This window comes from Colobus angolensis, unplaced genomic scaffold (genome assembly GCF_000951035.1).
Source record: "Colobus angolensis palliatus isolate OR3802 unplaced genomic scaffold, Cang.pa_1.0 Scaffold33, whole genome shotgun sequence".
NCBI lineage: Eukaryota > Metazoa > Chordata > Mammalia > Primates > Cercopithecidae > Colobus > Colobus angolensis.
The window spans coordinates 10723796-10749121 of NW_012116599.1; the positions used below are offsets into that span (position 1 = coordinate 10723796).

The 25326-nt window shown below is 37.9% G+C and overlaps 1 protein-coding gene across 4 annotated transcripts in view; it reads left to right on the forward strand.

Annotated features, from left to right (window-relative positions):
• PSMD1 (proteasome (prosome, macropain) 26S subunit, non-ATPase, 1) overlaps window positions 1-25326 on the forward strand; it is a 122070-nt gene that overhangs the window by 74012 nt on the left and 22732 nt on the right. For all 4 annotated transcript variants that reach the window (XM_011951986.1, XM_011951987.1, XM_011951988.1 and 1 more), the window contains 2 exons: window positions 11968-12082; window positions 19420-19536. In XM_011951986.1, coding sequence (XP_011807376.1) covers window positions 11968-12082; window positions 19420-19536 — 232 coding nt within the window. The remainder of the gene's footprint in view (window positions 1-11967; window positions 12083-19419; window positions 19537-25326) is intronic.

Here is a 25326-nt window from a genome sequence, read left to right on the forward strand (position 1 = left end):
GACAGAGTCTTGCTCTGTTGCTCAGGCTGGAGTGCAGTGGCGCAATTCAGCTCACTGCAACCTCTGCCTCCCAGGTTCAAGCAAATTCTCCTGCCTCAGCCTCCCAAGTAACTGGGATTACAGGCACCTGCCACCAGGCCTGGCTAATTTTTGTATTTTTAGCAGAGATAAGGTTTTGCCATGTTGGCCAGGCTGATCTCGAACTCCTGACTTCAAGTGATCACCTGCCTCGGCCTCCCAAAGTGCTAAGATTACGGGCATGAGCCACTGCACCCCATGCCCTTTGACAACATTTTATGTGGCATAGTGATGGATAGCATAGTGATGACCTCTGTGTACTTAAGAGAAGGCTAGATCATGTTCACTCAACTATGTTTTGGGTGCCAATAAATGTGAAATGAATTTTTTAAAGATTTCTATCGAAATAATAAGAAACATAAAAGTATGATTCTTAGTGGTAGAGTGCAGTTTTTAATATCTGGAAATTTTGTTTGTGTAGAGTATTTCCTTTCCCAAAAACTTCAGATAAAATAACTCTTACTAAAATAACTTCAAGCTCAGACTCAGCCTCTAATCCAGCAATAACCAAAAAAACCTAATCGGCACAATTTTTTCTAAGACAATTGAATTTTCTCCCTGATGCCTTTTTAATTTATTGAGCAGATTCTGTCTTTGACCGAAAAGGGCAGTCTAATATCCTTTATAGGTCTAGGAAGATAGCTTAAATATCAGCCAAGAACATTTTTTTACCTCTCAGTCATAATACCTATTAAGCAGTAACCATTAAGGAATGTTTAACGTGACAGAGATTGTATCTGCTACGTATTCATTTGTGAAGTATTTACTAAGTGCCATATGCTCATGGAGATGTATTAATGAATAAGATAAACATTTTCTACCCTCCTGTAATTTATAATTTTATGGAGGATGCAGACAAGTATGTTGGTAACTATAGTACAGACATGGTAGAGCTAAGACTAGCTCACTTCAACAGGACCTGCAGTGGAGCTCAAATATTTCTCAGCTTCTTTTTATTCATTCCTCTCATGTTCATTCTCTTTGACAAGATCAGTGAAAGAGCTGAAACTGTAAGAATAGCTATTTCAAACTTAATCTGTTCTCGTTAGACTCCTTCATTCTCTCCTGAATGCCTGTTATTTTAATGAAAGACTTTGACAAATCAGAAACAAGCTCCCTTACCTTTCACTGTCTTCTCAAAATGTCTTTCTTTTCATCCATCCTATCCTTCTTTGGGATCATGTTATCATTCTTTTCCACAATTGACTTCTACTTAGGTTCTTGATCCCAACTCATATGTATAGGAAGTCTGTGTTGCTTCCTCTGGCATTAGCAGCCTATACCAGGAGTGTGATAGGCTGCCATCTCTCCTGTCAACGGCTAGTCTAGGAGTGGGGGTGTGGTAGGCAGACAGTTTAAAATGCCACAGTGTTCTCTTACCACAATATAGCACCTTCTTCTTTAAGCCCTCCCCTGGTTAAGTTTTTTTACTGGATTCCTGTGTAAAAGTTGATCTAGACAACTTTTGCCAGGTTGTTATTGCCAGAATAAAAGAATACGATTTTTTTGTCATTGAAACTCTAGAGTACAACCTGATGTCATGAAATGGTGATATCCTTTCATCAAAAGACTGCTATACCTGGAATTATAGTTGATGATCATAACCCAAATATCTTTTGGAGTAGATTTGCTCAACCCTGCATGTCCTCAGTAATCACAGTAATGAGCTATTAGAAATAGACTTTTATCATTAGAATACTTATTTAAATATCAGAAGTGATTTAAACTGTCTGAGAATCAGAGTACATTTATGTTCATTATTATAAAAATCAAAGAAATGCCAATAAAGTTCTCAATAAATAGCAATAAGTTGATGGCAGCTCACTCATACTGCAAGACTTTTGTTTGCTGATGAGAAATGGAAACAAGTGTGCTAATAATGCTGCAGCTTTGAATATTACAGATTTCTCTGGGTCCAGGAATGCAATCTGAGATTTTTAAGAGCTTTATGTGTTATGGTGACACAGCAATTTCTTTGCATAAAGCTTGTGACTCTTCTTCTTACATCTTTAAAATTCCCTCCCTCGCCCATTTTAGCAACACCTGAAAAGAACTAGTCTTTTTGGAAATGTACCAAAAGCTTGCCTAAAACTATACTAACTTTTAGTTTTCTGAAGTCCTGGTAGATGACAACAAATACATTCTCTTTCAGTAAATTTGTAACGTTTGTGGCACAGTCTGTGTGGTTTTGTTTTTTGCTTTTCCTTGTGGTACGTTATATGTATTCACTATATACTAAACTGGTGGAGTTAAAAGCTACAAATAGCAGTATCTTAGAATATGGAGGTACAAAGAACAAAAGTATGTTTGGGAAAGAAAACTGTTTTCTTTCTCAGCTTTTTCCCTGAAAATGTTTTATGCCACAAAATTCAAAAAAGTGTAGTATCTTCCCCCTACTTTTTTGTTTTTTACCTGTAATGGCACTGTTTGTTTGTTTTTGAGACAGAATCTCTATCACCCAGCCTGGAGTTCAGTGGCACTGTGTCAGCTCACTGCAACCTCTGTCTCCTGGGTTTAAACAATTCTCCTGCCTCAGCCTCCCAAGTAGCTGGGATTACAGGCACCCACCACCATGCCTGGCTAATTTTTATATTTTTAATAGAGACAGCCTTCACCATGTTGGCCAGGCTGGTCTCGAACTCCTGACCTCAGGTAATCCACTCATCTCGGCCTCCCAAAGTGCTGGGATTACAGGCATGAGCTACTGCGCCCAGCCAATGGCACTGATTTTTTTTATTATTACAAGTTGTATAAACTAGCCAAAGAATAAAATAAAGGATAACAAGAAAAGTTGCTTGGATTCCCACAACATGTAGCTCTGTCGTTGAGTACAAATGCAGCTGGCAAATTTACAATTGTCTAAGTATATATATTTTTAAATAACATATCAAAACATGTGAAAGAGCTTAAGTTATAGGTAACACATTCTGTGCTAATAAAATGGTCTACCAAGTATTGACTTTTTTCCTCTCCACTGCCCTCCCCTAAAAAAGTAAAGTCCACTGTTTTTCCTGTGACTTGACCATTTCTCAACATTTATTTTTCTAAATGTGTTGTTTTGTTTTGTTTTTTGAGACAAGGCATTACTCTGTTGCCCAGGCTGTAGTGCAGTGTTGTGATCTCGGCTCAACTGTAGCCTTGACCTCCTGGGCTCAAGTGATCCTCCCAAGTAGTTGGGACTACAGGTATGCACCTCCATCCCCGGCTAATTTCTATATTTTTTATAGAGATGGGGTTTCACAGGGATGCCCAGGCTGGTCTTGAACTCCAGGGTTCATGCATTCAATCCTCCTGCCTCGATCTCCCAGAATACAGGCATGAGCCACTGTGCTTGGCCAGTTTTTCTAAATATGTTTATGGAGGCATAGAAATAAGATTTATTGCTGATTAAGGATTAGTCATTTAAGGCCGGGCGCGGTGGCTCAAGCCTGTAATCCCAGCACTTTGGGAGGCCGAGACGGGCGGATCACGAGGTCAGGAGATCGAGACCATCCTGGCTAACCCGGTGAAACCCCATCTCTACTAAAAAATACAAAAAACTAGCCGGGAGAGGTGGCGGGCGCCTGTAGTCCCAGCTACCTAGGAGGCTGAGGCAGGAGAATGGTGTGAACCCGGGAGGCGGAGCTTGCGGTGAGCTGAGATCCGGCCACTACACTCCAGCCCGGGGGACAGAGCGAGACTCCGTCTCAAAAAAAAAAAAAAAAAGGATTAGTCATTTAAATACTTTGTTATAAATGCTGATCCAAGGTATTATAACAAACTGAAGGAATTGTTTCGTGATGTTATCTAAGAGGCAAATGTTTATACAGAAGAAAGATTTAGGGAATGTCAGAATTATTGAAAATAAATGAAAGAAAGTCTAATGGACTGTTACTAATGATTTAATGTGTTTTCTTTTAACCTGTAGGTTCTCTCTTCATCTCTTGCCTTGCCCTCTTTTCCTTTCTTTTCTTTCTCCTTGCAGTTTATTTGTTGAAGAAACAGCAAATTTGTTTGTTTCCAATTGCCTTGTTTCAGTTCCTGATCACCTCTCACTGGAAATAACACAGTGATTCCTTAAATGATCTCTTGTCTTGACCTTTTTTCCATTTGTTGTGGTAGAGAGAACAGAGACTTAGAATCAGAAAGACCTGGATTCCAATTCTAGTGCTGCCATTTATTAGCAGGGTGACAATCACTAAATTTTGTTGTTTCTGTTTTGTTTCCCATGGTATGAATTTTGCTGATTGCATCTTTATGTGTAGTTTAATGTGTTGTTTGGTCCTTCATATTTCCTGTAAATTGGTAGTTGAATCTAGAAGCTTGATCACATTCAAAATTTTTTAGGGAGGTGGGGCTGGCGGTACACACAGTTATTTCCATTTTCATGATGTTAGCAGTCGTTGATAATCATGCTGCAATCTATTAGTTCATTATATGTTACAAAATGGTGACACAATTTTATCATTTATTAACTGTTCCTTTAAAAGTTTATATCATATATCTCTCTGTGTGTGTATATAAAGATTAATGTGCAGGAGTTTTGCTTTCAGTGAATGTTTGCATTCCAGTCATTGCTTAGAAAGGTTTTTTGTCCTTTTAGAGTTGCCTGCTGAAACATTGAAGTAAACATATAAGAATATTATGGTTTTACCGTACTCTTGAAAAGATTGAATGTCTAAACTAATTTAATAAAGAATTTGTCAGTCCTTGTCTTAACACTTGTTTTTTCTAAAGAATGTGTCAGAGTTGGAACTGTTGTTAGATTGAGACACTGTCAGGTTTTTTATATGCTTTTAAGTTTATAGCCTTCACGGTCTATTTCAGTCTTTATTGCAATCAGCTAGGTAAAGTTCTGCATTAGGCTCTTGGTATTTATGTTCGCAGCCAAAATTTTTTCTAAATCTCATGAAATGTTAGTGCCTTTTAGGAAACAAAACTTAAGTCTAACTTCTGTCCCCTTTCCGAAGACTCTTCTACTGAAGAAAAAAACTTGAGTTTTGTGGTTGGTTTAAGAATAGTATATATGTTATCTTTTATTTACTCTTTTATAACAAGTAAAAATGACAAAATAAATGAAATGTTAAGACAGATTTTAGGATAAACTCTTTCCTGTGAGTCAGTTTTCCCTGGAATATCCTGCCCTTGCAGCCAAGGGGCAAGCTGATAAGTATTCTGCATGCCATTAGTTCCCTAACAAGTTGATGATGAAATTCTGGAGGTCAGAACCCTAAATATAACCAGTTTTCTAGGTTTAGTATTCAGCTTGTTTTATATTTTGATAAACCCTTGGACATCAAATATTAGTAGCCAAATTTCTGGTTCTGATCCAAAACCAATTTCTGGTTATGCATCTAGATTTCAGTGATGATAATATAGTATTTTACTCTACTACTCCACCAACTCTCCCCAGCATACATAAGGAGGAGCAGGTATTGTTTTATGAATAAGGCAATTAAGGCTCAAAGAAATTTAGTGATTGTCACCCTGCTAATAAATGGCAGCAGTAGAATTGGAATCCAGGTCTTTCTGATTCTAAGTCTCTGTTCTCTCTACCACAACAAATGGAAGAAAGGTCAAGAAAATAGATCATTTAAGGAATCACTGTGTTATTTCCAGTGAGAGATGATCAGGAACTGAAACAAGGCAGTTGGAAACAGAAATAAGATTTAAGGGATTCTCTTGACTTGGTGGCAGATTATATGTGGAGAGTGACGGAACAGAAATTTGAAGATATGAGTTTCCTAGGTATGTCATGAATGGTCATGGTAGGAAGAGAAAAGCAACTTGGAGAGGGATACCTTTTTTATTCCTATCTTTGTGGGTTTTTAATTTTTGATTGAGGTGTTTGTGGTATATTTGTTAAAGATATCCAATAGGCACTTACAATTTCAGGCTACTAAGATTATTTGGAATCTGTTGTTAGAGAGTACAAGGGAATTAAAGAGAGACAGACACTTTTTTTTTTTTCTGAGACAATGTCTCACCTGTCACCCCGGCTGGAATGCAGTGGCGTGATCATAGCTCACTGCAACCTCCACCTCCTGGGCTGAAGCCCACCTCAGCCTCCTGAGTAGCTGAGACCACAGACACGCGCCACCACACCTGGCTAATTTTTGTAGTTTTTGTAGAGCTGGGGTTTCACCATGCTAGCCAGTCTAGTCTCGAAATCCTGGACTCAAGCGACGGGGGCAGATATATTCTTAATCGCTGTGTATTGAGTTAATCCTCTAACACTGTGGCACTTACCTAATGAGAATTATAAATTCATAATTCTACTAAGGGACTCTCCTAAGGCTTATAGCCTCAAAAATTCCCTCTGAATTCTTACCTAGCATTATAGGCACATAGCCACAAAGGTGGTTTTTCCCAGGGCACCGGTTGTCCATTGCACTTTGGATAAGCTGACCCCCTTGATGTGTCTAAATGTGGAAAATTTGATTGCGTAATTTATGGTATTGGGGGTTAGGGGACCGCTTTCAGGTAGTTAGTTCCCTGGAGTCTGGGGGAAGAATGCCCTCTGTGATAGCCTCATTTAGAATAGTGTTTCTGCCTATCTATGTATATTGCTGTTTTTTCTCTAGTAAAGATGGATTAGAGGGGGAAAAGAAAGACACCATATTCTTGAAAGCATCTTGTTTTATTAATGTTGAGGTTGCACAAAATATTCATAAAGAAATAATATTTAAAAGCCAGTGTGTTGAAAGAAAGGAATTCATATGTGCAGTTTATGGTCCAATGATATGGCTGCGACTTATGCATATGCCCTTGCACAATTCCTGCTCTGTGGAAGGCTTGTACAAATAGTAACATTGGCAAGATGACTGTTAGCTACAAGCCAAAAAAAGTTATTCAAACAACAAATTAAAATGTAGTTAGCTTATTTTGGTGTGCATTTCATTTTTTAAAGCAGAAAATTACAACTTTTTTTCATTAAAAATTGAATTACATACTTAGGATTACAGCAAAGTTTTTACTTACTGCTGCCTATTATACCTTATGATGAACCACAAGTATAGTAATACTAAAGAGCAACAAAGTTGTTTTTTCATTTTCTTTACATGATAATTGTATAAACTGGATTTTAAAGCCTTGGGATACATTCCCTCATTTTACATTTAAATGTTCGACTCCCAAAATTATGTGTTATCTGTGTGTTTAGAGGGGCAAGAGGAAGGAGACTCTGATCCAAAAAAGATTTAGAACCACTGTATCAGACAATTGGCAGATAGTCACATAACTAAGTCCTGAGGGAGCCTAAACCAAGACCCAGTTTTTCCAAATGCTTGTTACTGTCTACACCCACTGTGTCGTGTATAATAAGCACTCAATAAATATGACTGACTAGACCCAGCCACCAGGTCTTAAGAAACAGAGAGAGGGTTCTTCAGAAAGCTATGGTTCCTGCCATGTACCCAAGTGGTTATTGTGCTAGTAGCCCTGATTTTTTAATTCTAGTGTTACCTTCATTATTCCTCTACACAAAATCAGTATGGCTTTTCTACCTACTTGTTTCATTCCTCTCTAACAACATTTTCATTCCTTTCCAACAACATTTATCCCTCTGCTATCAGAATCGTGCCCATTCAAGATTCAATTAGCCTTAGAAAGTAATACTCACAGGTATGTCAGTTTTCCCTGGTTTTGATTATCTAGCTGAATTATAAATTTAAGAGAGAGAGCAAAAGTGGAACAGGAAAGAGCTTGGTATACTTCCTAGGGCTTAACCATTAGGCTTTGAACTTAGTAGAAAATACTTGTTGTCTAAGTCTCTAAATGTAAATTTAGTTTAACTCTCTTTGTCTCTTATTAAGTAATAAAAATTATTTTACCTATAGTACCTGGCACTGTGCCAATAATTTATGAGCGATAGTAAATATAGTCTCAGCCTTTGTGCTTAGGTGGCAGAACACTTGAGCAAGTTTGTTAGATGATTTGGGTATCAAATTATGGAAAGAACTTTAAGTTCTTAGCCTTATAGGAGTGAAAATAGAAGTTAAATGGTAGCTTCAACTACAAGATTTAGAATAACTTTTCAGTAGCCTCTTCGGTGTAATATCATTTTAAATTTTATTTTTATTTCATTGGAATGTTACTCATTGAAGAAAAGTTGTCCTATAATAATAGCCATTGATTTAAACCTATAATAATTGGTTCATTTTTAAATGCTGTAGAATCATAAAGTTGGAATAGACTTACAGAACGTCTAGTCCCATTCTTCCTCTTATTCAGATGAGGAAAGGACCCTGGGATGTTTGGTTAATTGAACATTGTCTAAATTGGCCCAACTATTTAGAGACAAAACAGAAACTAGAACATGAGTTTTAGACTTCATGGTTCCCTCTTATATAACTTATTGTTATTTTTCTCAGTACATATTAACTGATAGCATATATGTTATTTACTGTATTTTCAGTTATTCGCTCATCTGGTTTTTGTTATTCCTGTAAAACAGTCAAGAAAATCTCTCTCTAATTATGAAGGAGAAAACCCAAGTGATTTGCCTAATGTCATATAACTAACAAATTTAGCAAAACTACAACTAGAACCCAGATCTTTAGTTTTCTAGTATATTGCTTTTTTCACACCACCATACTGTTTTTCCCATATTGTTTCTAATAATACGAATGACAGTTAGTATTATTTTCAAATTATTCATACAAGGAAGTTTAGGCAAGCTAAGAACATTCTCAAGAAAGAGTGATGGACTCTATTGTAGGGAAAAATAATCTAACCTTCCCTTATTGCAAAATTTCATTTTAACACATACAGTTTTCATAAACTTCGTTCTACTCCTTTGAAATTTGAATTCACCACTCTCTGGAGTTTGAGGCTAGAGGACAGTTCCAACATAGAATTACAGATTTGAGTTGATTTGTGGTAATAATTGCTATCATTCATAACAATAGTCTTTTTTTAAATGCCTTTTTAATAAATAAATGTTTTAATTAAATATCTGAAAAACCTAAAATGTCAATTAATTAAATGCAAGTCAGCTTCTGTACAGTTGTATATAAATTATATTCAGTGTAGGATTTTGGTTCACTTTAGTATTTTTAAAAGAAAGTAAGGTAGGACTTCCAAACTCAGTGCCTGAGCCCTAAGAACTATGAAGGGCTTGAAACAGCCTTTCTGGAGAAGTTGGAAATTCGGATTTTAATGTGAAATATTCCCATTTTAAATGTTGACAACTTACTTTGAATTTTTGTAAAGGATGTAGGCCAAACAAAATCTGCTACGGGCCAGATTCGGCCCTTGGGCCAATAGTGTATGAATTTTATTTTATTGGTTTGAATTACTGAAATAGTTTTCTTGCTGGTTTTTCCACCTTCATGCTTTTAACCTGTCTTGTTCACAGGTATCTCCTTAAACTTTCTAAATCATCATTCCATTTATCTGCAAAATAAAATGCAAATTGCTAAACCTGACATTCAAGACACTGTATCATTTTGCTCTTAATTGCCTTTCCACTTTTATTTTTTATTACATGTGCTACAGAAAAATTGACTGTTCAAATTAGACAAGCCAGGTGAATTCCAATCTCTAGACCTTTGCTGACTTACTTTCCTTACCCTGATGCCTATATGCCTCTTCATCATTTGTCCAGTTCTTCCAATACTTTCAAACTCACTTTTTATGTCTGCATTCCCTGTGAATTCGTCTCCTGACCACTATTACCTCTTTGTGATATTTTTTCCTCCTTAGCATTCATATCTTAGGTAGTTTATGCCACTTTGCCACTTTTATTTATATAATATATAATTATGTATTATTATATATTATGTATTATATATAATATATAATATATAATATATAATATTATATATATTATATATATATATATATACATATATATAATATATATAATATATATTATATATATTTTGTAATAATTATATATCAATATATTTTATATTATATATTATATATTATAATGTATTATATATAATACATATTTTATATCTAATATATATTATATATATTTTGTTTTGTTTTGTTTTTCTTGAGATGGAGTCTCGCTCTCACCCAGGCTGGAGTGCAGTGGTGCAATCTTGTCTCACTGCAACCTCTGCCTCCCAGGTTCAAAGGATTCTCCTGCCTCAGCCTCCCAGGTAGCTGAGATTACAGGTGCCCACCACCATGCCTGGCTAATTTTTGTATTTTTAGTAGAGAGGAAGTTTCACATGTTGACCCTCTGGTCTTAAACTCCTGACCTCAAGTGATCTGCCCACCTGGGCCTCCCAAAGTGTTGGGATTACAGGCGTGAGTCACCACGCCCACCTTTAATGTACACTCTTACGTGTGTTGGTTTTGTCTCAGTAAATGTTTGGTGATGGTGAAAAATCTAGAGCTGTATATGCTGCTTCAAAGGCTAGGAAAGAGCCTAGTTTCTTTTTTTTTCTTTTTTTTTTTATAATTTCAACTTTTATCTTAGGTTCTGGGGATACATGTGCAGGTTTGTTACATGGGTATATAGTGTGATGCTGAAGTTTGTGGGACAATTGATCCTGTCACCCAAATATTAAGCATAGTACCCAATAGTTTTTCAACCCAGCACCCTTCCCTCCTCCCTCCAGTTCCCAGTGTTTGTTGTTGCCTTCTTTGTGTCTGTGAATACCCAGTGTTTAGCTTTCACTTATAGGTGAGAACATGCAGTATTTGGTTTTCTGTTCCTGCCTTAATTCACTTAGGATAATGGCCTCCATCTGCATCCATGTTGCTGCAAAAAACATGATTTCATTCTTCATGGCTGCAAAAATATATTTTTATTAAAGTTTAATATACATTCAAAAACATGCACAAAATAATTAGCCTACAGCTTGATGAATTTTCACAGCTGCATACACCTGTGTAACCAGTACCCAATTCAAGATCATAACATTGCCAGCCTTCCAGAAGCTCTCCTTACATTCTTTTCTAGTTATTACCCCAGTCCTGCTGCTCCTCAAGGATAGCCACTGTGCCAGCCAGGATCGTCTTTTAAAAGATTGGGTCGGGTGTACCATTAGTCAAGTTTGTCCTATTTTTTATCTTGTTGCAAATATGGAGAGAATGAAAAATAATTTCTCTTCTTATCAATACAGAAATAATTGCTAAAAACAAAAATGCGAAAGTCAGAATTTCTTCATTATCAAGGCTGATTTATCAGTTTATTATTCAACTAAAGTAATACTGGGGGATTTAAATCTTTCTTGTAACTTAGGAAATGTCCAGGAGTTTCTATAAATGACTTTTGTCTTCTGAACAAAATGCAAAATGACCAAGAAATAGGAAAATACATATTAAGCAGTGTGCTACCCCCCACATGGCTGTTCTTGCCATGGAGGAGGTACCAGAGAATAACTGGAATCCAGACCTATGGTTGAGTACTCACTTATACTGAGAAAGGAGTCCCCTTTCTATACATATATTCTCTCAATATTGAAGATCAGATTTCTTCTATTCAGTAATTAGAACTCTGTGAAAGATTTTTTTTTTTTTTTTTTTTGAGACTGAGTTTTGCTCTGTCACCCAGGCTGGAGTGCAGTGGCATGATCTTGGCTCACTGCAACCTCTGCCTCTGGGGTTCAAGCAATTCTCCTGCCTCAGCCTCCCAAGTAGCTGGGATTACAGGTGTGCATCACCACACCCGGCTAATTTTTATATTTTTACTAGAGATGGGGTTTCACCATGTTGGTCAGGCTGGTCTGGAACTCCTGACCTTGTGATCCACCCACCTCAGCCTCCCAAAGTGCTAGGGTTACAGGCCTGAGCCACCACACCCAGCTCTGTAAAAGATTTTTAATTCTGCAATTTATGTTTTAAATGCCCATTGTTACCTGTAACTTTTTCAGAAACGACTTGGTTAAAACTCTTCTGTCTTAACTTAAAATGTTACCTATAACACTGGCTTCGCTTTCTGTTTATCAGGACCCCTGAACAATGCCCGAGTGTTGTCTCTTTGTTGTCAGAGAGTTACAACCCTCATGTGCGCTATGGAGCTGCAATGGCCTTGGGGATCTGCTGTGCTGGTACAGGAAACAAGGTAAAGCCCACAACCAATGGGGTCAGTTCTTTCTTGGCGCCAGACTGTTTTCCCTCACCGCAGAATTTATGTAGCAGCTGTAAAAATACAAGTGCAGTATGATCTGTAAGACTGAACTTGCCGTACAAAGCTTCCCAGTACTCCCTCATTCTGTGATGCTGGATTGCCCAAAACTGCTTAAGAATAAATCATCACATTACATGGATAGCTGTAACTGAAACAATGCTTTTGGATTTCTTTTTGAAATCATTGATTTCTGGGTTTTTTGTTTTTTGTTTTTGTTTTTGTTTGTTTATTTGTTTTGAAACAGAGTTTCACTCTTGTCATCCAGGCTGGAGTGCAGTGGCGCAAGCTCACCATGTTGGCCAGGCTGGTCTCAAACTCCTGACATCAGGTGATCCACCTAACTTGGCCTCCCGCGGTGCTGGGATTATAGGCATGAGCCACCGCACCAGGCTTTTTTTTTTTTTTCTTACTTTTCTTTTGAGTCTTGCTCTGTTGCTTGGGCTGAAGTGCAGTGGCAGGATCACTGCCCACTGCCAACATACTCAGCTGATTTTTTTATTTTTCATGGAGAAGGGGTCTCACTATGTTGCCCAGGCTGATCTCAGACTCCTGGGATCAAGTGATCCTCCTGTCTCAGCCTCCCACAGTGCTGAGATTACAGGCATGAGCCACTGTGCCTGGCCCATTGATTTCTTTAAAAAAAAGAAAAAACGAAGAAAATAAAATAGTTTTTGTTGTTATTGTTAAATAACTACTCAGGTTATTTTGTGTGATTATTTTACATGTTTAATTTGTATAATTAGTGTTCTGGAAAACAAGGTTCTCATCCAAAGCCACCAAAATCAGCTGATTTGATAACTTTTCTGTTTTAAGCAGATCACCAATGTGCTATTTACCTGTTTTCTCATATCTAACCTTAATAGGTAACCTGGTATTTGTTAAGGCCTCAAAAGTTCCAAAAAAGAGTTGAATGGGGCAAGGTGATGATTTGAAAACATAATTGATCATGAGATTCATAAAGAAATGTGCTCTTGCATAAATAACACATATTCATAATTCACAGCAATGACATAATCATGACACTTTGCCTCTCATAGCACATATGCACAAACCTTGACCACCTCCCAGAAGTGAACCTTTTAACAAAGTGTGTATGTATAAGACCGAGAGCAAGGCTATGCTCCCAGTGCCTTTCCATCAGAGAGAAAGGAGTCTCTTTTTTATCATCTGTTGTCCAAATTCAAAACAAAACATAGTTGTAAGTTTATGGACTGATTCCAGGAATCTAAAAATTTTAATTTCCTTGAATTTTTTTCCAATAAAGAGTATTGGTGTTGTGGGCCGGGCACTGTGGCTCACACCTGTAATCCCAGCACTTTGGGAGGCTGAGGGGCAGATCACGAGGTCAGGAGTTTGAGACTAGCCTGACCAACATGGTGAAACCTCGTCTCTACTAAAAATACAAAAATTAGCCGGGCGTGGTGGCACACACCTGTAACCCCAGCTACTCAGGAGGCTGAGGCAGGAGAATTGCTTGAGCCCAGGAGGCAGAGGTTGCAGTGAGCCAGAATCCTGCCATTGCACTCCAGCCTGAGTGACAGAGTAAGACTGCGTCTCAAAAAATAAGTAAATAAGTAAATAAAAGAGTATTGTTATTGTGTACAAATAAGTTTTTCTGGTCACATAAAATATTATTGAGGCTGGGAATAAAAACAGCTATTTTTGGCCAGGCACAGTGGCTCACGCCTATAATCACAGCACTTTGGGAGGCCCAGACAGTTGGATCACCTGAGGTCAGGAGTTCAAGACCAGCCTGGGCAACATGGCAAAACCCCAACTCTACTAAAAATACAAAAATTAGCTGGGCGTGGTGGCACGCACCTGTAATCCCAGCTACTCAGGAGGCTGAGGCAGGAGAATTGCTTGAACCCGGGAGGTGGAGGTTCCAGTGAGCCAAGATCATGCCCTTGCACTTCCGCCTCGGGGACAAGGGTGAAACTATCTCAAATAAAAAGGCCAGACATGGTGGCTTACGCCTGTAATCCCAGCGTTTTGGAAGACCGAGGCAGGTGGATCACCTGAGATCAGGAGTTTGAGACCAGCCTGGCTAACTTGGTGAAACCTCTTCTCTACTAAAAATACAAAAATTAACCAGCCGAGCACGGTGGCTCACACCTGTAATCCCAGCACTTTTGGGAGGCCGAGGCGGGCAGATCACCTGAAGTCAGGAGTTCGAGACCAGCCTGCCTAACATGGCGAGACCCCGTCTCTACTAAAAATACAAAAAATTAGTATGGTGGCAGGCGCCTGTAATCCCAGCTACTCAGGAGGCTGAGGCAGGAGAATCGCTTGAACCCAGGAGGCAGAGGTTGCAGTGAGTGGAGATCGTGCCACTGCACTCCAGCCTGGGCAACAAGAGTGAGACTGGCTCAAAAAAAAAAAAAAAAAAGCTATTTTTCACTACACATAGCAACAATTGTGTGATAAAGAGACATCCCTCCTTTCCAGTATTTCATCCTATTCTGTCTGCTTACCCTGCTTTTCTTTTTCTTTTTTTTTTCTTTTTCTTTTTTGAGACAGTGTCTCACTCTGTCACTGTCACCCAGGCTGGAGTACAGTGGGGCTATTATAGCTCACTGCAGCCTCAATCTCCCAGGCTTAATCAAGCCTCCCAATTAGCTGGGACTGCAAACGCATGGCACCATGCCAGGCTAATTTTTTTTTTTTTTTTTAAGAGAGACTAGGTCTTGCTGTGTCGCCTGGGCTTTATTTTTCTTCATAGCACTTACAACCACCTGATATATTTTACACCTATTTATTGTTTGTCTTTGCGGAAATGTAAGATCACTGAGAATATAATGTTCACTGCTGGAACCTAAAATTAAACCTTTGTTTGTTGCGTGAATGATGGATGGCAAGATCATTAAAGGATATGATGGTGACCAAGTTGGACATCATCTCTCTCATTAGAGTTTTGTTTTTTATTTTTATGTTTATTTATTTATGTATTTATTTTGAGATAGAGTTTTACTCTGTCACCCAGGCTGGACTTCAGTGGTACAGTCTCGGCTCACTGCAACCTCCGCCTCCCAGGTTCAAACGATTCTCCTGCCTCAGCTTCCTGAGTAGGTGGGATTACAGGCATGTGCCACCACACCCGGCTAATTTTTATATTTTTAGTAGAAGCGGAATTTCACCATGTTGGCCAGGCTGGTCTCGAGCTTCTGACCTCAGGTTGTCCACCCGCCTCAGCTTCCCAAAGTGCTGGGATTATAGGCATGAGCCACCATGCCTGGCCAGTTTTTTTAAATGTTTTAATTTATTTTGGGGGAGAATTTCTTACATGAGAATGTATCTTCAATTTTACTAGAGATGTCATTGGGTATATCAAATGTAGTTATAGAAACTGGCCTTATTTTTTTTCTACAACACAACTGTTCTATAAACAAAGGAAGAATATAGTTGTATGTTTTACTAAGTATTTCCCCCCTCGAGTCTTAAGTTGACATTTATGTCAGGCCTCATAAGTTAAATGTAAATTAGATTCTCTTTTCTTTTCAGATTATTCTAAACTTAATATGATATCTAGGAGCAAATGTTCTTTGAAACACAGCATCTGACAAGTTAATTGAATGAAAAAAATTTTTATTACTCATACTAAACAAGTCTGCTTTATTTCTAGATAATTTATGTGATCTAGGTATCAGTACCTATCTAACTGTGGATTGGGGCTTTGGTTTTTTTTTTTTTTTATTTCTTAAAAACCTGAAACATCTGTTTATTCTAAAATATACCATTGGGGTTGTATTACATACCTCAAAGGCCAAGTTATTGTCTTTTACCTTCTAAGTTGGAAATTTGGTTATATTTTTATCATGACTACTTCATAAAGAATATTGACAATATGTTTGAAAAACATACTCCGTCTGCACAGTGTCATTACATTTTTTAGTAATGTAGGGAGAAAGGATACCCATATCTGCTATGTGTATTATCTGTTAATAGCTCTCATTTTAATATATATATGTAAGCTTACATGTGGAGGAATCCAAAGTCACTTTCCAACAAAGGATTTGGTTTATTCTTTTCCTCGGTCTTAGAATGAAGGATACTTGAGAAACATCCTACCAAATTAAGAAATATCTGATAATCTTACAAGCCTATTACTCTTTTCCTCCCAGATTTATACCTACCTAAGGACCTTGTAAGGGATGTTGTGGTGTTTTTTGTTTGTTTTTCTTGTTGTTTTGTACTTTTTTTGTTTTAACTCTAATCTCATGACAGATTAAAGGAACGTTATGGGTTTTGTTTTGTTTTGTTTTGTTTTGTTTGAGACAGTCTCGCTTAGTTGCCCAGGCTGGACTGCAGTGGCACGATCTTGGCTCACTGGAACCTCCGCCTTCTGGGTCCAAGTGGTTCTCCTGCCTCAGCCTCCCCAGTAGCGGGGATTACAGGTGCCCGCCACAACGCCCAGCTGATTTTTGTATTTTTAGTAGAAACAGAGTTTCACCATGTTGGTCAGGCTGGTCTCGAACTCCTGACCTCGTGATCCGCCCTCCTCGGCCTCCCAGAGTGCTGGAATTATAGGTGTGAGCCACCATTCCCGGCCAGGAACATTGTGTTTTAAAGTGGCTCTTCCCAAAGGTCCTGCAGAGTGTGAATAGAAGTTATATGGGGCAAAAGAGTGTTTGGTCAAATACATTGGACAAATGCTGGTATAAACAATAGTTGAGTGGTTTATAATAAGGCATTCTAGAACCTTTGTTATGATGTGTACATTCCTAGAACCTTTGATACAGTGTATACATATATTTTGTATCTGCAAGAGGAGGTGATATATATACAGTATGCCTGAACTCTCAAACTTATTTAATAAAGGACTTCTTTTTTCATAGAACTGACATTGTGAAGAATAGGATATTGGGGAAATACTGATAAATATTTTGGAAAATCTCATCACCTGTGGTCTTAGGAAGTGCAACCATGAAATCAATTCTAGTCTATGATTTCATTTGTTTTGCTATTCTAGCTAGTAAAATCTTTTGTTTGGAAAATTTGAGATTTTTTGTTTAAATTTTTTTGTCTTGATTTAATTTTTAAAATTAGGTCTTATAAAATCATCTGAGATGTTACTAGTTACTCTAATATTTGTTTTATTACTATTTTTATTTTTTCTTTTTTATGTTAGAGACAGGATCAACTATGTTGCCCACGCTGGTCTTGAACTCTTGGGATCAAGCAATCCTCCCACCTTGCCTCTCAGAGTGTTGGGATTACAGGCGTAAGCCATCGCAACCAACCTTACGCTAATATTAGAAAGTGGTTTATTTCCTTTTTTTGTTTGTTTTGAGACAGAGTTTCACTCTTGTTGCCCAGGCTAGTGGTGCTATCCTGGCTCACCGCAACCTCTGCCTCTTGTGTTCAAGTGATTCTCCAGCCTCAGCCTCCCAAGTAGCTGGGACTACAGGCACCCGCCACCACGCCCAGCTAATTTTTTTTCTTTTTTTGTATTTTTAGTAGAGACAGGGTTTCACCATGTTGGCCAGGCTAGTCACGAACTCCTGACCTCAGATTATCCGTCCTCCTTGGCCTCCCAAAGTGCTGGGATTACAGGCATACGCCACCACGCCCAGCTAATTTTTGTATTTTTAGTGGAGAAGGGGTTTTACCATGTTGGCCAGGCTGGTCTCAAACTCCTGGCCTCAATTAATCTGCCCACCTTGGCCTCCCAAAGTGCTGGGATTACAGGAATGAGCCACCACGCCCACCCAGCCTGACGGGAAGTTGAATTATACAAATTTTGGATTCAGACTGGCCTGGGTTTGCTATCAGTACTTACTCGACTTTGGGCAAGTTATTTAACCTTCCTAACTCTCAGTTTGTTTATAAAGATTGTTTTGTGCTGGTTTTTGTTTGTTTGAGGAGGAAGAGGGTTATATAGGATAATATATAAAATACCTACTGCTGTGTCTGAAAAGTAATGGGTGCTTATCAAATGTTAATCCCATTTCTCTTAATTTTTTATGACCTCTTACCTCAAGACAAGAGCACTCAGGTTCTAAAACTTCCTTTTTACTTACCCTCAGTTATATTGAAATTTAAGTAAAGCATAACCAGTTCTAAACTATTCCATTCGCGTAGTTGTTAATTAACTTCTTACTACGCTGTTGGATGAAAATATTGACTTAGAGTGACAGTAGATATAGTCATGCATCATTTAAGAACAAGGATATGTTCTGAGAAATGGTGATTTCGCGATTGTACAAACATCGTAGAGTATACTTTCAAAAACATAGATAGTTATGGTCTGTTGCTTCCAGAATACAAACTGTACATCATGTTACTATACTGAATAGGCAGTTATAACACAGTAGTATTGCTGTATCTAAACATACAAAAGGTACAGTAAAAATACAGTATAAAAGATAAAAAATCATACAACTATATAGGGCACCTAACCCTGAATGGAACTTATAGGACTGGAACTTGCTCTGGGTGAGTCAGTGAGTAAGTGTTGAGTGAATGTGAGGGCCTAGGACACTATTGTCACTATAATAGACTTTATAAACACTGTATACTTTGACTACTAAATGTATACATTTTTTTCTCCAATAATTGATCTTACCTTATCATATTTTATAAATTTTTAATTATTTTTAATTTTTTGACTCTTGTAATAACACTTGGTTTAAAACACATACCTGGGTGGACGCAGTGGCTCACGCCTATAATCCCAGCACTTTGGGAGGCCAAGGTGGGTAGATCACCTGAGGTCAGGAAGTCGAGACCAGCCTGACCAACGTGGTGAAACCCATCTCTACTAAAAATACAAAAATTAACCGGGGTGGTGGCGTGCACCTGTAATCCCAGCTACTCTGGAAGCTGAGTCAAGAGAATTCCTTAAACCCAGAAGGCAGGGGTTGCAGTGAGCCAAGATCGCGCCATTGCATTCCAGTCTGGGTGACAAGAGTGAAGCTCCATCTCAAAAAAACAAACAAAAAAAAATTGTACCACTGTACAAAAATATGTTTTCTTTATTTTCTGGAAGGTTTTTTTCTGTTTTCAAAATGATTTATTTGTTTTTATTTTTTAAACTTTTTTGTAAAAAACTAAGACACACACACACATTACACTAGGCCTGCACAGGGCCAGTATCATCAACAAGTCACTTAGGCAATAGGAATTTTTCAACTCCATTATAATGGGACTACCATCATATATGCAGTGTGTCATTGCCCAGAATGTTGTTATATGGCATATGACTATAAATTGAAAATTCACCCATATCAACTTTATTTAAAAGTTGTGTTTGTTTTTTAAAATTCTTTCAGGAAGCCATTAATTTGCTAGAACCAATGACAAACGACCCTGTGAACTACGTGAGGCAAGGGGCACTCATAGCTTCAGCTCTCATCATGATCCAGCAGACTGAAATCACTTGTCCAAAGGTGAGCAAAGAAATTCCCTGGAAGAGAGATGGTTTGGCCTTTTCTTTAGTAACTTATCGTCTTTTGAGGACATTTTTTACTTCAATATGGTGAACACTGAAGTCACAGAAAGTAAAAGTAAAGAGAGCATTTTAGAGTTTAAGAGAATGGGAAAACTTTAAATATGTTATGCTCTTTAAATGTGTTTTTTACAGACTTAATGGTCCCTTTGTTAATTTAAGTTTATAACCATGCTTGAAAAATTAGAATTCTTGGGGTGTTAAAATCATAAAATGAACTCTTTTTTTGCCTTTCACTATCCTTTTAAAATGTATTCAGACCAGGCAGAGTGGCTCAAGCCTGTAATCCCAGCACTTTGGGAGGCCGAGACAGGCGGATCACGAGGTCAGGAGATCGAGACCATCCTGGCTAACACGGTGAAACCCCGTCTCTACTAAAAAATACAAAAAAATTAGCCGGGTGAGGTGGCGGGCGCCTGTAGTCCCAGCTACTCGGGAGGCTGAGGCAGGAGAATGGTGTAAACCCAGGAGGCGGAGCTTGCAGTGAGCCAAGATCTGGCCAATGGGCGACAGAGCGAGACTCCGTCTCAAAAAAAAAAAAAATGTATTCAGTGGGATAACTTTTTCCTCTGATAATACAGGATGCAAACTTAGGCATTCCATGACTTTTTTGATCTATCCTTCTAAGGTAATTTTTAAAAAAGCCTGCAGTCACTTTAGTGACACAATCTTAGTTTAGAAATGAGTATATCCACATTCTCTTTTGGAATGTCATTGCCCTCCTAAGCGATCTTTTTGGGTGGAGTTCCAAATGGCTCCAAGACAGCTTTCTTTTCCACTTCACCCACATCTGCTCCACAGAAACACGCTTACACATTTTGCCCTTCTGGATAGGAATATAATAGGCTGTCAGTGCTAGTACCTCAGCTAATAGCTAATGCCTTGGTGCACAGCAGCCCCTGATCATATTGTGCACTCCAGGTGGACCCTCTGAAGCCCTTTTCTGTAAACTTGGAGTGAGGGGGAAAGACTCACAACCCAGCTTGCCCCAAAGAGATCCCCCTTCACATATCCTCCACAATCCACACCCACCTTCTGGGTGACTCCATAATAGTTTTGAGACACCTGTTTTGAAATTCTCTGATGAGCCAAGCACAGTGGTTCATTCCTATAATCCCAGTACTTTGGGAGGCTTAGGTGGGAGGATCACTTGAGCCCAGGAATTCAAGGCTAACCTGGGCAACATAGGGGGAGGCCTCATCGCTACAAAGAATTGAAAAAGAATTAGCTGGGCATGGTGGCATGCGTCTGTAGTCCCAGCTATTTGGGAGCTGAGTTGGGAGGATTACTTAAGCCCAGGAAGCTGAGGCTGCAGTGAGCCATAGTTGTGCCACTGCACTCCTTCCTGGGTGACAGAGCAAGACCCTGTCTCAAAAAATAAAATAAAATTCTCTCATGACAATCTCTCAGTCCTCAAGTTGTTAGTGTTTGATATCTCATGTATCTTGTCACTTCAGCTGAAACTTCTCATTTTACTAAGAAACAGAAAATGCATGTATCTTATTTTTAATACATGTATTAAAATAGCATGCTTGATATACTAAATAGACATGTATAACTTACACAACATTTTCAGATCTTCTAATTCTTAAAGCTATGGACTTCAGTATCTATTTATTAATTAATTCTGCTCGTATAATGGGAAGTAGTCAAAAAAATTGATAACAGAAAAAACCATTGGCATTCTGTCTTATGCCTAATCGAACAAATATAGAATACCACCCTCATTTTCAGCAAAGTAGATTTGAGGAGGTAGAGAAAAGAAAAATTTCCAGAACTCATTGATTATTCATTCCAATTTTATTGAGCTTTGTTTAATAAATTTCAAGTTCTAAACAGTTGCTGTCATCTTTGCTTCATTTATTTAGTGTTCCTCTTTCTGTCTCAAAATCATTTTCAGGACTTTCAAAAATTGTATTATTTCAAAGATAGAATCTGACTTCTCATCCTGTTTTTATAACGTATTACTTAATATACTACATCTTCTAGAACATAAACATCTTTCCAAACACCACGTTTCTTTTTGTTTTTAAATATAGCAGCTATCATGTGAGTAGCTTTTACATCTGTTATTTTTGCTTTTGATCTTCAACTGAACTTTTGGAGTTATCCACTGAGTACTGTCATTAAAGAAACAAATTTTGGTCATGGAATGCACCTCCTCTAACAGTATACATAGACATTTATTCACTTTGACTCCACGTGTTGCTTTCATGTTACTTGTATTGTCAGCAAGACAAATGTTCTGTCTTCCCATCCTCTGCTGTAGGATTTCATTGATTTTACAATTACAATCTCTGTTCCAAAAGCAGCAGAGTCCTTTAGGAGTTGGATAATCATTCCAGGAACTGTTGTTGAACCAAGTCTTACCTGGTGCAGATACACGGGGCACACTCCCATCTTCAGGCTGTACCAGAATCTTAGACACTGATTAAAATGTCAAAGTGAAGTCACAACTATTAGCCTCTGCCATTAATATAACTGAGTAGATAAATGTAAATGTATATGCCACTGACTAAAAAAGCAAAATTGACAGTGTGAAACTCAAAAATTCTTTCAGGAAACACTACTCTTTAGAGCGAAGTTGTTACTCAGCTTAAGAATTCTTAAAGTTAATTTCAGTGTTTTCTGTTATTAAGCAAGTGATAAAGACAAAATTGACATTTTGGGGATGGTATACAGCATGTTGCCGAAAAGAAAAATCTGTTGAGAAACTCTGAAGAGGAGTAGATTCTCCAGGCTACAGAGTCTTAATTGCAAGGTTGCAAAACCAGTCCATGAAATAAAGTGGAAATGGCTCAAAAATAAAGATTAAATGTGAATTTCATCAATAATTATAAACCTCTCTCAAAGGAATTCAAAAAAGAAATTTCTCAGATATTTTGTGAAATTCACAGTGGAAATTTCCAAAGGAAATGTCTTATATAACCATTAATATATGTCACATCCCTAACACTTAGCTCCACACATTGCCCTCTTAGTTGAAGTATCTCCAGTACATCTTTGCTTTGTTTCTCTCAGTTTCTCACTAGCTCATGCTCACAAACATAAACCCAGGAACATGCACACATCCCTAGATCAAAGGTTCACATTTAACAAGGGTAATGTTCTTTTTTAGGTCCTTGGAGCTATTTTGCTCTAAGAACCCAACTCTCCTCTTTATTAAATTATCTATCTTTTGTTATTCTTGTTAAATGAAATCCACCATTAAGATGGGCACAGTGGCTGAGGCAGGAGAATTGCTTGAGCCTGGGAATTCAAGGCCAGCCTGAACAACATCCCAAGACCCTATCTCTAAACAAACAAACAAAAAATCACCATTAACAGTTACTTCAACATGTACATATTAAGTATCATATATAAACTCACATCAAAATCAAAATATTACACTGTAAGTATAGAATCTGATGTTCCTATTACCAATATTATTTGGCCTAAGGCCTGGTATAGGAAAGCTTCTCCTATCATTGACAAGTACCCTCTTTGGAAGTGGAATTAAAGCTCCTGCAGTTCTAAAATAAATCACAGTATGTATGATTTTATAGCATAGCACATTTGTAAGTAGTAGTCTATCTCTATTACCACACTGTCGTTTTAAGATAGGGACTTGAACTCCTACAGTGTCAGTGGTAATAAAAAAGAAAAAGGCTACAAAAACTACCATAAGCAAATTAATGCTGATAAAATTGAGGAGGGAGCTGAAAACTCATTTGGAATCCTGATAATGGGGAAGTCATGAGAGCATCAACAAGAATATTTTGAAGGAAGAATAAAGATAACACTCATTTCAGGCATATTCAGTTTGACATGACAGCATGTCAGTTGGAAACAACATGGGAGCATAGGAAAAAAATTAGAAGCTAAATATGGAGATTTGGGAACTAGCCATAAAAAAAATTATATAGGCCAGGCGCAGTGGCTCACGCCTGTAATCCCAACACTTTGGGAGGCCAAGGCGGGCAGATCACAAGGTCAGGAGTTCAAGACCAGCCTGGACAATGTAGTGAAACCCCGTCTCTACTAAAAATACAAAATAAATTAGCTGGGTGTGGTGGCAGGTGCCTGTAGTCTCAGCTACTTGGGAGGCTGAGGCAGGAGAATCACTTGAACTTGGGAGGCAGAGGTTGCAGTGAGCAAGGATCACACCACTGCACTCCAGCCTGGGTGATACAGTGAGACTGTCTCAAGGGAAAAAAAAAGTGTGTGTGTGTGTGTGTGTGTGTGTGTTTATAGCCCTTTATCTACCATTGCAAAAATCCAAAAAGCTCTGAAAATTCAAAGAGGTTGGTTGGTTTTTAAAGACTCATTTGGATGCAATTATTAATTCATTATCATTTATCCTACTTGGTATAAATATTCACATATCGTGCTACTTCAGAAATAATTTATTATGGGATATAATAATATGTGGAGCAGTACTACACTGGGCGTATTGTATAATATGTGGATATGCATCATGTTAGCCTTCTAAATTCTGACTTCCAAAATACATCTCACCTCAAGAATTTCATAGAAGGAATTACAGACATATAGTTGAAGTCATAAGCGCAAATATAATTTCACAGACAGAAAAAACACCTCCAGGCCAGGTGCGGTGGCTCACGCCTGTAATCCCAGCACTTTGGGAAGCTGAGGTGGGCGGATCACAAGGTCAGGAGATCGAGATCATCCTGGCTAACATGGTGAAACCCCGTCTCTACTAAAAATAGAAAAAGTAGCCTGGCGTGATGGCGGGCGCCTGTAGTCCTAGTTACTCAGGAGGCTGAGTCAGGAGAATGGTGTGAACCCAGGAGGCAGAGCTTGCAGTGAGCCGAGATCGTGCCACTGCATTCCAGCCTGGGCAACACAGCCAGACTCCATCTCAAAAAAGGAAAAGAAAAAACACCTCCAAAACTGATCCTTGATGTACAGCTACATTTCCATAACCAGGAAGATAGAAAAACAGAAAGGAGTAGTCACATTCAGATGATAAGTACCAACAGAAACAACTCCAAGGAACATTATTGCTTTCTCCCTGACATCTAAGAGTGGGCTTTTTCCCAGCAGTATACAAGTAAAAACTTGATGAATGTTAAAAATGCATGCTTTTTGAGAAGGTAGATTTTAAATACTCATACATAGTACAATGCATGGATCACAGAGTTACATAAAATTTTTATTGTCTTTTTTTGTGAGATTGTCGTGAAATAGAATGGGAAACTAATACGATTTTTCTCCTGCAAATTCTACTTTTTGGTTTTTTTGGTGGGGGGAAACCATACTATTCATAACAATGAAATTGAATTGGAAAATCTTAATCCTCACCCTGATTACCATTAATTGCTTGTGATAGCAAGCAAACTGTTTTGCTTGTCTTTAGTCTTCATATCTGTAACTAGATGTGAATAGAGGGAATTCTTTACCAAGAATTACAATAATGAAAATTAAGTTACTGGTACATAAGCAATAAAATGTGAGAAAAAATTTAAAATGATAAAAACTAGCTTTTTAAGGCATTCTACTTAATATTAGTTAGATAAGCCTATTATATGTTTGCACTGATTTTTTTAATCCATTTTTCGGTTTTACTGAACGCTTTTCCATTATTTTGGGTGTAATTTTATATTTAAATTCTTCCCTATAATGTACATTCAGTGCTTTGTTCTATGTTTCTTTTTATAATTTCATGAAATATTTCTTCAGCCTTTAGCACATAAAATTTCCATCTTTTTTTTTTTTTTTTTTTTTTTTT